The following is a 14,989-nucleotide window of genomic DNA, read 5'->3' on the forward strand; positions in this document are numbered from 1 at the left end:
TGCTGAGCTCCTCCATTGCAAGACTTCCACTCTGGATGTTCAGCAACAGGAGGTGCCCTGAGACGCTTCCCACCAGCATAGAGATGTTATCTCAAAACCCACATATTTAATCTTGAACATGGAAAAAAAAAAAGTCAGTGTATCAAAACCCAAATTGTTCTTGGAAACAGATATATTCTGATCTTAAATGCTCCATTTGCAGGGCTATACTTTGAATGTGCACCTTCACAACTTGAATTCTAACATCTTGTTTCATTGAGGGTTGGAATTATCCTTTTAAGCCTTACAGCTAAAGTACAAGTTTCTCATAGTGCTGAGAAGCAGGTGTGCTATAACTGCTGCTAGGGACTTTGCTGTGGTTTTACCACTGTCTTAAGGTTTGATTTTCTGAGCTGCCAGCCCTCAGAGCCACTCAGCAACTTTGACATGCACCTCTTCAGAGCCAGCGTTGAGAGGCGGGTTGCACCAACTTGAATTGGCTTCACAAGAATCAAAAGTACCCCTCACTCCTTGCAGAAAACACACAGGAACAGGCATAACCTGAACTATTTTTGATACTTCCAACTTCAATTAATAACAATTCCCTAGTCTGGAGCAAAAGCAATAGCTGAGGTCAGAACGGCCGGGTTGGCATGTTCAGAGAGATATTGTCTTGATCTACAGCCGCTCAGAAAAACTTCTGTTCCCACAGCTAAAAGTTGCTGCTCTGATTTGTTAGACTAGCCCCCAGCTAACCCATTTCATGGGAATTGTCTGCTAGTACATCTGATTGATCTCTTTAAAAGGTTGAGCAGCAAGTGACCCTAGGTTATTACACAGGCAACTTGGTTCTGTAAATTCTGCCCTAGGAGGGAGATCAGAGTACACTCAACCCGCTCTCATTTCTTCTTCATGTATTTACTCTGCATGTAAACCTAACTGATTTATAGTAGGAATATCTAGTAGATCTACAGCAATTGTAATTTATAAGTTCTCCCAGCTCTAACGGAGGAAAGCCAAGTCTCTTGATTCACTATACTATGTTGCTACATGAGGTATGTCTGTATGAGAAGGCATGGTCAGACCCAGGGGCTATTTCTCAAAAAGGGGTGAAAGGATCTCTGCTTTCTTTCACAGGGAAGTGTGGCTCTCTAGAGAGTGAGCCAAGAGAGAGAATAGTACTGCAGGGAACTAATTCATTATTTGTCTGTGTGCCACTTGGAGAAGAAAATGGGAGTAAGGGAGCAAAATTTAAAGAGAGAACAATTTCTTTGTTCTTCAAAGTGCATGCTCCCTTAAAAACTGCTGTGCTTCTCAAACATAACAGCATCTATATCTTCATGATCCCCAGATTGTAAAGATGAGATGCAAGTGAGGCTGCATCTCCCCATGTTTAAGTAGGTAGCTGAATTTGGACCCCAGAGAACAAGGGTATTATGTTTTCCAGATCATAAGCCAAGAAGAGTGTTTTTATGGGAAAATGCATGCTACTGCATGTAACACCCAGTGAAAATTTTCCCAAACCTACACAACACACAGAGCCTGTGCTCTCCTTGACACAAGGGGGATGTCTAATGATGCTAAAAGACAAAACACATTAAAGAATAAACAGGGAGATACTTACACTGATATTTGAAGGAACACTGCGACAGAGAACCCCATCACTGAAGGGGTTACAAAAAAAAAAAAAAAAAAGGCCATCAAGAAGTCACTTGTCTGGCTAGGAGCTGGCTTATGAAATAAGAGCTGTAACCCACAAGCGGTGCAGAACTTGCGAACCACATCTGACGATACACTGCCCTTTTCTCCTAAAGAGCAGCAGAGCAGCAAACCGTTAGCAGCAGAGAGCACGTGATGTTCAGGCACACCACAATACTGTGCTGCTGCTTTAAGGTCCCCTGCAGCAACTCCCATTTTATAGTCAATTAAAGGCAGATTCTACATATTAGATGATCATGGGCCCCATCCAATTAGGTCTGACTGATGAAATCTAGGGACCATTATTTGGAAACCATGGATCAGCAGGTTGTTTTTAAGAAGAGAAGGAAATTAGTAAGAAAAATTTCTGAAGACCACAGTCCCTGGACTGACAAATACTCCAGCTGTATCAGAGAAACTGATCAACAAAGCATGTCTCATGGTATTTTTGGATAAAGGACTGCTCACATGCTGTGCACTAGAAGCAAACAGAAATGCATGCCAACTCACCTGACCTGTGTTTATTCTACAAATTGGAAGCTGATAAATTCCACTTAGGTGTCTATCCTCAGCTCCACTGCCACTGAAAATACCATTGCATGACATTGACAGCACTGCAGATTATTTACTATTCCCCAGAATCCTTCATGAGCCCCAGGAGTAGTTTCTCCATCAACTCTGCCCCTTTTCATTTGGTAAACAGTGACATTTCCCCTGCTTTACAACTGAAGCTAAAAATAGCCTCTTTCATTTCATAGCTTCCTGAACTTCATCAGAAATGTGTTTTATGCAGCAGCACAAGCACTGGGAACAAACTGGGATTATGAATAGCTGTGAACAACCAACAGAGGATCAAAGTAAATTAGGCATCGAAAGAACCATCTCTCCCCTCTTCAGGAGGGGACTACGCTTTGAACAGATTACAAAATACCACAAATTAGAAACCAACACATCCTCTTTAAAAACACATTTCCAAGAAAGCAATTAAAAATACTATTCATAGCTTTTTTTTTTTGCTCATAGTTTATTGAATGAAATGGAACAAAACAAAACATAGACAAACACAAAAAATAAGATCTGCATTCCTCACATCTTATCTGTAAGGCAGTCCTTTAGAATGAACAGCAAGGAGCTCCTCCGAGTACAAAGGCCAAGAGAGACCACAGTGCCACAATACCAGAGACTCTAAAGGGCAAGAATAATAAAATGCTGTTAGGCTACTTATATTTAGGGCTTAATTTTGTTCTTATCAAGCACTGAGATTCTTTTCCAAACCATGTTGGGCCAGAAATTCACCCTTCATGAGCATCACTGTCACCACCTCACGAGAGGGGTGCAGTTTGAATCTGGAATTCTCTCCTACTACTGAGCTTTCGACTCTGCTGTAGAAAAAACACATCCATCCCACATCTGGGAGACCCTGCCCTCTCTCCTCAAGCTTATTAGAGCTAGCACTACAGCTCATTAAGATAACCCTCTGTCCGTTATCATAGCACATACATAGTTTTGTGCTATCCATGGGGTAACATTCCCCGGTTAATCAGGATCAAGACAAAGTCCAGTTGCCCAGGGCTGAAAGCTCACAAGTAGCCACCCAGCAGTCAGCAAGCGAACCTGCTTCTGAACCCCTTGTTCTCCTGAAGGACTGGCAGAAGAACATTGCAAAAGAGCGGCAGACTGCTGCTGTGACAGGGCCAGGCACCCTGAAAGGAATGCTTTTCCCCCTCCCCATTCCTCCGATTTCCGTAACTCACTGCAGCAGGCAGTTCACGCGCGGAGAGTGCCTCCAGTGGCGATAGATGGAAACCCGCAGATGAGGGTGCTGCTTATAATCTCGCAGAACAAGCCTGACACTGTAATGAAAGCAGATGTCACGAGCCGTGGCTTGCAGGCTGCTTACAGCATCCCACAGCTCAGGACAGGAATCTCTTTATCTAAGAGTTGTCACAGGAGAGGGAGGGTGGGATGAAGACTTGGATCAAAGAGGATCAAGGGACAGTAAATTCAGACTTTCTGGTCACTTACTGCTTAAATTTATTGGAGAGCAGAATGAACTGGTTCTTTGAAAGCCGTCTGACATCAAAGCGACAAAGAGCTTTAAACTCTTGGTAAATCTGCCTTTCATTCAGCCCTGGCCAGCCTTGGACACGGACAACCAAGAGAGGGGGATGTTGGCAGGGAGCATCTTCCCCAGCAAAATTCTGGAAAATGTACAATACTGAAACATACCTGAGTTCAGAAATACTATAGAAGCACTACAAATATAATCAGAAAATAGGCAAAACATGACACATACATAAGACAGGTTGTACAACACAGCTGTTGGTGTAAAATTATTTTTCTTTTGTCCCAAGATTCTTCTAAACATGCATCATAAAAGCAAACTCTCACAATTACCATGGAGAAACCACCAAAGAAACAGCAAGCTCTCTTACAGAGCAGAGAGAATTAGGGCAACGTAAACTGACTAATGCCATCTTACAGGATGACAATATTAAAACATTTCACAAAGCAGAAATTCAACTCATTTGCCATTTTGAAAGATCAATTGTGTCATTTGTATGACGGCAACTTCTGCCAAGGTGGGCCCAGGCACTGGTGGATTTTTCTCCTCTAATGAAGCCATCAACTAGGCTACTGACCTACGCACCCCACAAACTGGTCACAGACCTGCAATTCATACGCACAATGCTTGAAACACCACCTCGGATGAAATTCACTTTGTTCAGATACTCGGCTAACACGGTGAGATACTGAGAGAAAGAAGGATCAGCCTCCACTGCACCACTACATCAGAAAACAAAATGGAACAAAGTTTTGTTTCTCCAGCGCTACACTGCTGCACAGTGTCTCTGGAGCACAGAGCTCCTGAAGAAGCTCTTTAAGTAGTGACAAAATAGGTATTTCAGATCTTAGTATCTTCTACAGAAGTCGAAAAGCTGCAAACAAAGGGAAGGGATTTGAACAGTTGCCTCTTAGGAGCTTAACTGAAGGCACTGAATCACACAGATTTCAAAAATGGAAACTAATGGAAAATTATTTGACCCTTACCCAAGTGAACTGAACTTGAGAGAGCTTGTTCAAGGATAAAGGAGTCACAATGCCATTTCCCAACCTCTGAGCCATCGCATGGCCCCTGATTTCATTTTTTAAATGTCAGCTTTGACATAACGCTACTACTTTCAGATTTATAAAATAAAAATCTAATTAGAACAGTGACATTTCCAATAACACTTTCTCTTATCCAAAAGGAAGGCCAGCCTGCAAAACAAAAAGTCAGCCAGAGCAAACTGACGACTGTTTTCCATAGGAGCCATCCATGTAATGCAATTTTCAGTAAACATTTAAACATCACTCACTCTGTGGAACTGCACAGTAGCAAATGAGCTGACTTCAGAAGAACTAGAAGGAAGAATAATGAGATGGCATTAGAACAAAGCTAAAAGAAACATAACTAAACAAATGGAAGGCAAAAACTTACTGAAGTGCAGCTAAGTTACTAAGAGCAACAGACTGTATATAAACAAACGTTTCTTAGCATCAAATAGAGCTACAGAGCAGGAAAGGAATTGCCACGTCCCAACACAAACTCTGTAGTAGTGTTTAAGAAGCGTTTTACCTGAACCACAGAGAAATGCATCATAGCCTGCCTCGTGAGGAGATTTCTTCTCAGCTGTAAGAGTCCAACAAAATCAAAAAGGAGTAAACACCTTTAGCATGCTGTGGAAACTGCTCCACTGCAGAAGCCTAAGATTCGTAAGATCCACTGTTCTGGAGTTTTTCCCCCCCCCACCCTCAGCTCTGTTTCCTTCCTCATCCTGAAACCTTTACACCCCATAGAAAGTCTATGCTTCTACCACGCATTTCAAAATTATACCAACAAAAAGGCAGCAGTTACACAAATGGCTGAAAAGCTTAGCGAGATGCATATTAAAAAATTTTAACTTTCATGAAGATCTAAACCAAATTGTGTTGTATACGTTATTGATGGTATGGGAACCATTTCAAAACACAGGAGGCCCTGCGCTGCAGGACACCATGCTGCCAGGAGAAGCCAGGAAACGTCTGCCTCGTAGCCAGTATCACACCATGTACTGAACACACCCTCCTGCACACACAGCACCACTAACCCTGCACGAGCCACTGAGCTCCTGCTACTTTCTGGGACCTCCCTGCCATTAGCTCCCACTATTTTCCATTCTAGGACCACCGCTTCCCACCTCCCCTTGCCCCTTCCGAGGGCTACCGACTCTTCACAGTCCCAAGTCAGGCTCAGTTCAGCACAACTTAGTGTAAATGCCATTTGTGCTAGCAGGACGATTCAAACCTGCCCTGCATTACCCTCGGCAGCTACCAGGGACACGCAGAACACATGATGTTTTGGGAGCCCAGGCTTCGGGTCTGGACAAAAACGTGTATCGGCAGCTTGGTGGAAATTCAGCAGACCCACTGACACTCACTGATACTTTGCATGTGGACATCCACAGAGTAAAACAAAATCCTTTTTAGCTACCTGACTTGGAAGATTTGCTTAAGAACATACCGTATCTTGAGCAGCCACTTGCAAGAGCTATCACTGGGCACGTTGGATCTTGGGGATTTAGGTTGCTGCTGAAGACAAGTCCCTGTGTAAGATTTTTGTCTTTCCTCATTACGTTAGAAACAAGTTACTGTTCTCTAGTGACCTGTGGCTTCAGTTCAGAAAAAGCTACTGAAGACTCTAAAAGGAACTTTGGTAGTATTCTATGAAAAGGCTAAGATACTTAGCTGAATAATATCTACCAGTTTTCTTCCTGAAAACTAAATATTTCCTCAGTCTCTTCCCCCAATCCAATCTTCTAAGCAGCAAGTCTGCTCTAATTGCATACAAAAAAATGTGAACAGAACTAAAGATCAATGGAAAACTCCAAGGAAAAGGGTTGACTAGATGGTTCTATTTGAATGGGGAACTCTGGAGGACAGATTAATAAACAGATACCCATGGAACGGCTGAAATAAAAGAAAGAACAAACAAGCATAAAAACTCATGAGAATCTGTAGTCTGAAATTGCTAAAACAAACAAAAACACCCAGAATTCCAGTACTGTTTTTATAAGCACTAATTTTGCATCTCCTTCTTGGGAATAGGGGGTGAGTGGAAAGAGGCGAAATTTTCCTTTTCTTAGCAAAATTGACGTGAAAACAATTTATCCACAAAAGAAGTGTAAAAAAAGACAACTCTTCTACCACATCATGACTAAGCTAATGAGATATGGTATCTACTTACGTGCTCCATTTGACCATTGTATTTAGTTACTGCTTTGGGCTCAGTGCAGCTCTTTCTTGGGAGCTGGCATTTGAAATTAGGGTGTATTTTCACCGAGAGCTGAAACTCACTCATTTCATAACACAACATAAGCAACATACAACTCTACAGTTGTATGTAAGGCTGTCTGCAAGCCAAACTTGGGACCAATGAAGGAATGGTGGTACGAGAAGTGACTTAGAACAAATAATTTACTGCACAATTACTTTATAAGAAAGATGAGCAAATCTTTTGCTCTTAAATTTAGAAAGACAAGAAATCAGCTGAAAAACATTTGGGAGGAGGGAAAGTATGAACATATGAAATGACTGACTTTGAAATATCTTTCCCAAGAAAACAAAGGGATTGCTAAAGGCTTTATAGCCCCCCACTTACCTGCACAAAACCTCATACACCTCCAAAAGATTAGATGCTCGAGGAAACGGACATTTCTATAAAAGAAGAATGTGTTAGAAAACCAACCAAGACAGACCTCGTGGTAAGTGAGCTCATTTACTGGTACTGCTGATTCATTAAATGAGATCTAACATCAGAATGCCTCAGGGCAACACTGAGAACTGGTCACAGTTCTGTAACCACAGGGCACCAAGGAAAGATATCCTCTCTTTTGGGTGAAATACAAGCTTTAACTCCAAACAAAAAGACGTTTGCAACTCACCTTCCAGATGGATTTTGTTACAGTCTTGGTGTCTACGAGGACAGGAAACAGGTTGTGAATGTTCCTTTTAAACTCCTCATAGCTTTCTGAAAGCAAAACACATGTGGAGAAAGACACCATAAAACTGAGGAAAAGCCAATGGTATTTCAAATGAATAAGAGAGAGAGGTGAAGTCAGAGGAACGATGCACCGCTCCAGCAATTAGAGCTCAGAAGAGGCAACTAGCACTGCTGCTTGCTAAGCACCGTGGGTGGCTGGGGTGGTGAAGGACCACTGCGCTTACTGTCCCATCCCCACTGCAAAGGCAGCAGCCTGTGGACAGCAGCTATGTACAGCATTACCTGGAAGGGGCTTGTAGAACTTGTCGTGAAGATGCATAAGGTCCATAAGCATGTTGTGTCCCACCAGGGGCTATGGGAAGAATATAAACATAACAGTCCATTGGAGCATATTTTTGAAGAGAGCTGAGAGATAACCAATTTTAGGAATGCTCAACAGCTGTAATCCTTTCCTCTGGTGGACAGCATCCACACATGCTCACCCAAAAGTCATTCAGGCTGCAAAGCTCACAGGAGGACTACTGCTTTCAGGAAATCAGACTTGGGGACTCTCTGAGGAGGGTATTTTTTCAGCAGCATTCTAGTTTGAGTGGACCTAAGGAGCTAGGTGGATTCTCAGTTCAGCTGAACACTGGTACAATCTTCCAGCGATCAGATTTATAGGCTCACTCACAAGGGGAGGGACAGCCTTTGCCTGCACATCACCCGTAGTCTTCTGATGCTGAAATTCATTCAATAATATGCATACAGAACATAAGAATTTCCACACATAATCAGACCATGGGTCCACATGGTCCAATAAACTGGTCTGTCACACGCTGAAAAGCATAACTTGCCCAAAAGGCAAGAATCTGCTCAGCTTTCTTAGATGGTGACTTATGCTGTGTAACACAAGGATTTTCAACATTGCGGACTCCTGCATTTTCTCAAGTGACATAAGAAACACATTGCAGAATGGGTTCTGGCTCCCTCTCCCCTGGCTGCACTTGGTTTGCAGAAGTAATAGAAAAGTAACACAGGGAAATCTAGTGGTTGGATCCATAATTCTGAGCATGCTTTGGGAGTGGGACTTGGTCAGTAAGAAGATGTAATGTTTAACACTCATTTTTTCTAACCATGACTGCAATCTAAGAATTCATCCCAGTTTTACCAACAACTAAACAGAACGACCACACTGAATGACTTGAGTCATTTAATACAAATTACTACTTTATCTTTTATCATCCCTCTACATCCAGTGTAGCAAATAATAGAGATGAAAAATGAGAGCAGGGATGAGGCATTTTACCTTCTTGGCTTTAACAAGTGTCTGGAAGAGGTTGGTGAAGCCCCGGACAGACAGGAGAATGAGCTCCTTCTGGCAGTAGTCATAAGGAGAGTTCTCCAGAAGCCGACGATGCTGTGGACTCACTTTTTTCACCATTACCTGAAAAGAACAGTCATTTGGGTATCTCAGCCTCCCATGCTAGTTGTATGTACATTGCTTACTGGAATTCAGTAATGCTGAGGACAAGTTGAGCTTCTAGGTTATGAAGGATGGAGAAATAGTGCATCCCCTGGGACCTCAAGACTGTCTCACTTCTCTTCCATATGGAGATCAGTGCTCCAGTAACAAGAGACCTGCTCTAAGGGCGTCTTATTAATGCTTCTCTTGTTAAGAGGATGGTTCCTACCACAGTTTTTTGGAGCACAAATGAACATAATTCAATTTAACTTGACACCAATATGGTAAGGTCATGGCATCGAAAAACAGAAACAAACAGCAATCACACGAACTGAGTCCCCAACGGCTATGCTTCAGGTGAGAAGGCTGGGTAAACCTGTCACTCTGTTGACACTGGTTATCAGACCAAAATAGTACTAATGGGAAAAAAAAAAAAAAAAAAAAAAAAGACTTCTGCAATCTACTTCTAAGCAACTGAATAGTATCATATTCATGTTTTGATAAGTCCACAGCCATACGTTTAATTCAGAAAATACTGCACCAAATGTAAAATAGCAACAGCAAATAGCAAAACAGCAAGCCACATAACAGACAAAGTAAAAGCCTTCAAAGCAACTACATGGCAAAAGTCAGCAAAGGAAAACCAGAAAAAAAAGGCTAAAAACTGTACATTCTGGTGGAGGTACTGAAGGAGAGATCTAACAAAGCCTGGAGACACAGAGAGGGTCCCTCCAGAACTGCCCCAAAGACAAGCACTTCCAGCTCAAGGTATTTTGTGGCCACAGGACAAACAGAAACCAGAGTTGCTCAGTTTTCTGCATCCCTTTTCTTGAGATCCCACAATCAACACTTCCCAGAACATTCCTTTGTCATTGTCTTCTCCTCCTGGACCCTATCATTAAAAGTACAAGCAATATTTCAGAGTCCCTGCAAGAATGTCAGTCCTATCTGTCTAGATAGAAACCCTCTTTTCAAAAGGTCCACATTTCCATCTCACCTTCTTGTCTCCAAGAGGCTGTGTCCAAACATTTTGGAGAGCCTGTCTCAGAACCAGCTGAACTTCAAACATCTGACAGCCTGAGACAAAAAAACAAACCAAAACCAACTTCAGAGGTGCAGACAAGTCTATTTAGGAAAACACATTTTTCTAGACATAAGGACTGACCAGATGTTTCTCCCCCAGTGTACACAAAATACTCCTGAATGTATGATCTTGGTACATTACCATGCACAATGACAGAAAAACAAAACAAAAAAACTCAAACAAAACACACAAACAAAAAAAAAGGTCACAGTGAGAATTTCAGGCAAATAAGCTTTTGTGAGGACATAAAGGAAAGGAAAAGACTTACTGAAAAGAAGGAGGAGGAAGGCTACTACTCTGAAAAAGACTGTGGTTTTGGAAGGTTTCAGAGCAACACACCCAGAAGCCAAGCACAGATGAGAGGTACCCATGCATTTTCCCCCACAGCTGATAAGGAACTAACCCAGTCCTCTTCTGAACAGCATGCAAAAACACACCTTAATCTGAGGTCTTTCTTGTCACAGGTGCTCACCATTGCCAGACCTTATTAAAGTATCAGTATCATATCTACTACAGCTGAGGTAGCAGATAGAAAACACAGCACACTCCCCACCCCCTGTATTTCACACTGCAAAAAAGCATCAACAGACAAAGCCTTAAATACTTTCTGTCCTTCCTAACCTTTTCTGTATTTTATTCTCTGACCTAAAGGATTAAGATTTGGTTTCTGTGAGCAAATGTACAAACTATTCTCTGCTACAATTCCCTGTCCCTCAACTCCTCCAAAACAGCATAGAAATTCCTCAGCTCTGCTATAGTGCTCCCAAAAGTTAACGCAGGTGGTTAAGTTTATCCCCACTGGCATATATATGTGTCCATGGGGCTCCTTGTTGCTCCACATGAGAAGGAACAAACTCTGAAAGGAGAATCACCTTCCCCTTCTCCAAGGGGAAGAAAACATAAACCAGATCACCCAGGACTTAAAACAAGTCAAAAGTTGTCCTGATCCAGAGCAACTACTAGTTCTCCAGTTGCTGCTCTGAAGCACCACCAAATGGAAGTTGGTTACCACAAAGCACGCCCCAAGCACCTAGACATCCACTTCCACTACAGAAAGACCCACCACGCCAACGGAGCAGAAAAGCACAGTCCAGAGATGAATGCCTGACAGGAACTGAGGCGTAGACAGGGGCAAAGAGTTGTAAAGGCAGGATGGGCACAGATGCTTTCACTCTCAACAGAGCAGTTTAACAGAACAGGCAGCAAAGGACAGTAGCAGCCCCAAAGGTTCAGGAGAAGTGATGAATCCACTCAGCACCCACAGGTGCCTTAAGGGAGGCACCCTGTTTCATACCACTGAGATCCTGCAGAATCATAGTCTCCTCTTCCTCTGCTGCAGCTATCCAACAGGTCACTTCATCAATAGCCTTCTTCAGCACATCTCTGTCCAGGGCACTAAAGCAGGATCAGGGGGAAAGAGGTAGGGTGTGAGAAAAAGCTCTTTACAGATGGAGCCTTGTGCCTTGCTGTGGGAATGCAAAAGCATCACTTCCCGACATTCACCCAACTCTCCAGATTGTATCCTGTGATCTCAGTCTTCCTTCAGACAGACCACAGCATGCTGGAACAGCTGGTGGCGAGGCATTCAGACCAACAGGCTTTAATATTTCTACAAAATGTGATCTGAGTGAAGGTGAGCTGTCAATACAGTCAGTACTGAAGTCCACCTCTCTGAATAGCGCTCACCTGCTGACTTTCCAGCTACCTGCTAAGAGATGCTGGCTAAGGATCTTCTCCTGTACCTCATTCATGTAAGGGATTCCATCTTTGAGGAACTGAGGGGGAAAAAAAAATGCCAGGTTGGTTACTCTCCCCTGGACTGTCTTGCAGCAAATTAGAGAACAGCAGGTTAGCCAGGTCCAAAACCGGCATATACTTGGAAGATGCTGGTGTTCCTCATTCTCAGAATATCCTCTTAAAAAATACAAACTGTAGGTAATCCAAGATGCATTCTTATGTAGAGGAAGATTTGTTTATGTATGGAGGAAGGAAAAGGATTTTTGCCAACTGTAATCAATTTTTTTTCTCTGCTTTTACCCTTCCTTTAATGAGATATTTCGCGTGTCAAGATGTCACAATGCTTCCTGTCCAAAATTGCTAACCAGTGCTCTTATGTGATGACATAGTCTGAATTTTATGAGAAATGTGGCAATACGTAAGATGCAGGTAAACTGAGACTTCCCCACCTTCATGGCTAATAAAGACTCCCACTGGGGTCTGTTTCGTAACTCCTCTTCTCAGCTCACCAGAGATAAGTTTTCTTTTTCTGAGGTGGGGAAATCTCTCTTAGGCTGACAAAGATGTGGTTATTGCCTCTAGGGCAGTTCAGAAAAATCAGCACTCACTCTCCCTGTTGATAATGAACCACGTGATGCATTCATACTTTAGCAAGATGCTATTTACCCCAGAAATGTAGCATGTAGGGATATTAATCCTAATTTCTCCTGTAATTGCATAGACTTCCTCTGTTCTAGATTTCTGGCAGAGAGATTACATACCTTATTATAGTCGAAGCCATAATGAGACAGGAACTGAATGCTAGATGCAGAGAGGGTGAGTTCGACATCTGTAACTCCCAATGTTGACGGAAAGAGAAAAAAGTTGTATGAATGCACCACATACCTAGAATGAAAAAAAAATTTCTCTAGAAGATAATTACAAGAAATAACTCCTCCCAAGAGAATTCTGCAGAAAATCTCAACTGCACTGTCTTCATTGTAACAGAAAACTGCTCTTTTACTTACTTGTTTGAATTTTCATTTGAGAATACTGCCAGCCCTGCAAGAGAAAGAAACCTCCATTGAAATGGCAATGTTTAGCTGGACGTCTACAGATACTGTGAAAATGAGATAAAGGAGTGTGGGGATCCCCTGATGGAGTACTATTTTCCATTCACTAATGCCACAGTGCAAATCTTAACAGCAACTGCCAGGGCACTCCCCAGCTCCCTGAGAGCTGAACAGGGACAAGCTTTTAGTGCTAAGTGGGAAAAGGAGTCAAGCCTGATTAAATAGCAAATAGACTCAGCAATGGGTGAGAAGAGGTGAGCTGATGACGAAAATCTCCAACTATGCATACATAGGTCTGTGGGTCCAACTACACTACAAAAGCATTTGGAAGGAGCTAGGCACCACAGAGGACTGAAACATGTTTTTTACTACTTAGGTTCTTTTTTTTCTATTACTCCCTAAAAAGCACATTAAGATCTTACATAGCCTAAGGCTTTGAACAATATTTTAAACAGTTTTGGAGCTGGTTTCTTGACCCCTGACTGGTTCTTAACTGTCAATAGCCCTCCACCACCACCACAGGCACTTTGTTGTGTTTTTTTATTATTTTAGGAATATTAGAAATACTAGCCTTTATTTTCCTCTCTGATAGTCCCCTTACTCATACACTGTATCAAATGACACAGCCTTGAATAGGAGCTGCTGTCACCTACTTCTTGCTTGCATCCTGTTTTAAAAGCCCTGTATTTGTATCTGCAATCTTTAAATATGAACAACTTTAAACCAGTAAAAAGTATACGACCCACCTGACTGCAAGTTATTTAAAGTATTAAAAAGTTGATAGTATTAAACTTCAGAGGGAAAAAAACCCCAAACCTACCACAGCAGACAAATGGCTGTGTAACGAGTGAATTAAGACCAGCGCTACCTGCAGGGCTCGCCAGCTAGCAAAAGGCCAGTTACCACTGGGACCCCGGGAGATCGTTTTCTGTGTCAGAACAGCACTTACCAAGCTGAGTAACAGTGAAGCGCTGAACGCTCTGCCTGGCCTTCAGGTACCGCTCCGCAGGGGAATCAAACAGGCTATGAACAAAACCAGAACTGGGGGAAGGGGAGTGGAAACAAGAAGGTTTGTAACGCACAGGTGGTTCTCACAGAGCTAGAGCAGCAAGTCTCCCTCACATTTCAAGTCCAACGGCTTTACCTGGGCTCGTTATTTTGTGGGAAAGTGGAATGTAAGCCAGTAAACTCCATGTCAAGGGCTGTTGAGGTGGAAAGAACACAAAAAAATCTGAAATATGAAGCATGCGTTCCACCCGCATCAGGACAAGGATCTCTGAAACACCTCTCTTCGCCGTAACCTCTGTCAAACCCACCGGTAGCAAGCTCAAGAGAGCAGGCAACCGACTCCTGCAGAAGCGGGGCCTCCTGTTCCCTCATCCCTTACAGCAGGACGAGGAAAGGAAAACATCGCCCCGGGAGGGGCCTGCCTCACCCTTTGGAGTCTGTCCCCTGCCTGTAGCTGACATCCCGAGCCCCCAGCCCACCGAGCCGAGGCCAGCACCACAGAGAGGGCTCACTTCCCAACCTCTGCTGCCTGTTTTAAAACCCAGCGTCTCAGCGTTCACTGTTCTAGTACACACCAGCACCATTATCTGCTACAATACACCTCAACGCCCGCGTCGCTACGGCCTCGCCCCTCGCCGGGCAAGGGCCTGCCGCCCCCGCCTCAGCCGGGGGGCCGAGGGCAGGAGCCGGGCGGGCCGCGGGGGGTGAGGGCACCGCTCACGGCCCACAGGTCGCCCCCAGTCCCGCGGCTCACCCAGGAAGGCGGCGCGGCGGATGCGGCCCCGCAGGCGCGGCAGGCACCGCTCGAAGCCCGCCGCCCCCACCTCCATCGCGGGCCTCCGCGCTGCCCCCGGCCCGGCGCGCCTGCGTGCCCGGCGCGCCGGCGCTGCGGCGGCGGGGGCGGTTCTTACCCGGCTTTAAAAAAAAATTAAAAAAGGCAGAACCCGTCGGACCCCGGGGTTGAC

At 43.7% G+C, this 14,989-nt stretch overlaps 1 protein-coding gene across 4 annotated transcripts; it reads right to left on the reverse strand.

The window, feature by feature from the left end:
* Nucleotides 1-2,695: 2,695 nt before the first annotated feature.
* On the reverse strand, nucleotides 2,696-14,813 carry PNLDC1 (PARN like ribonuclease domain containing exonuclease 1). 4 transcript variants are annotated; one of them, XM_050894134.1, is made up of 19 exons: nucleotides 14,779-14,813; nucleotides 14,161-14,218; nucleotides 13,966-14,057; nucleotides 12,972-13,005; nucleotides 12,726-12,849; nucleotides 11,914-12,002; nucleotides 11,522-11,622; nucleotides 10,141-10,220; nucleotides 8,988-9,125; nucleotides 7,982-8,051; nucleotides 7,641-7,726; nucleotides 7,358-7,413; nucleotides 6,221-6,285; nucleotides 5,297-5,350; nucleotides 5,037-5,079; nucleotides 4,365-4,464; nucleotides 3,703-3,878; nucleotides 3,432-3,530; nucleotides 2,696-2,862 (listed from the first exon to the last, which is right to left on the reverse strand). In XM_050894134.1, exons 2-19 carry the CDS (start codon nucleotides 14,208-14,210, stop codon nucleotides 2,790-2,792), a joined length of 1,530 nt encoding a protein of 509 aa, XP_050750091.1. In that variant the 5' UTR covers nucleotides 14,211-14,218; nucleotides 14,779-14,813; the 3' UTR covers nucleotides 2,696-2,789. The 4 variants fall into 4 exon arrangements, with proteins under 4 accessions (XP_050750091.1, XP_050750088.1, XP_050750089.1 ...); XM_050894131.1 differs by having other exon boundaries at nucleotides 6,221-6,288; XM_050894132.1 differs by lacking the exon at nucleotides 14,779-14,813 and adding an exon at nucleotides 14,600-14,635 and having other exon boundaries at nucleotides 6,221-6,288.
* Nucleotides 14,814-14,989: the final 176 nt, after the last annotated feature.

This window comes from Gymnogyps californianus, chromosome 3 (assembly GCF_018139145.2).
Source record: "Gymnogyps californianus isolate 813 chromosome 3, ASM1813914v2, whole genome shotgun sequence".
NCBI lineage: Eukaryota > Metazoa > Chordata > Aves > Accipitriformes > Cathartidae > Gymnogyps > Gymnogyps californianus.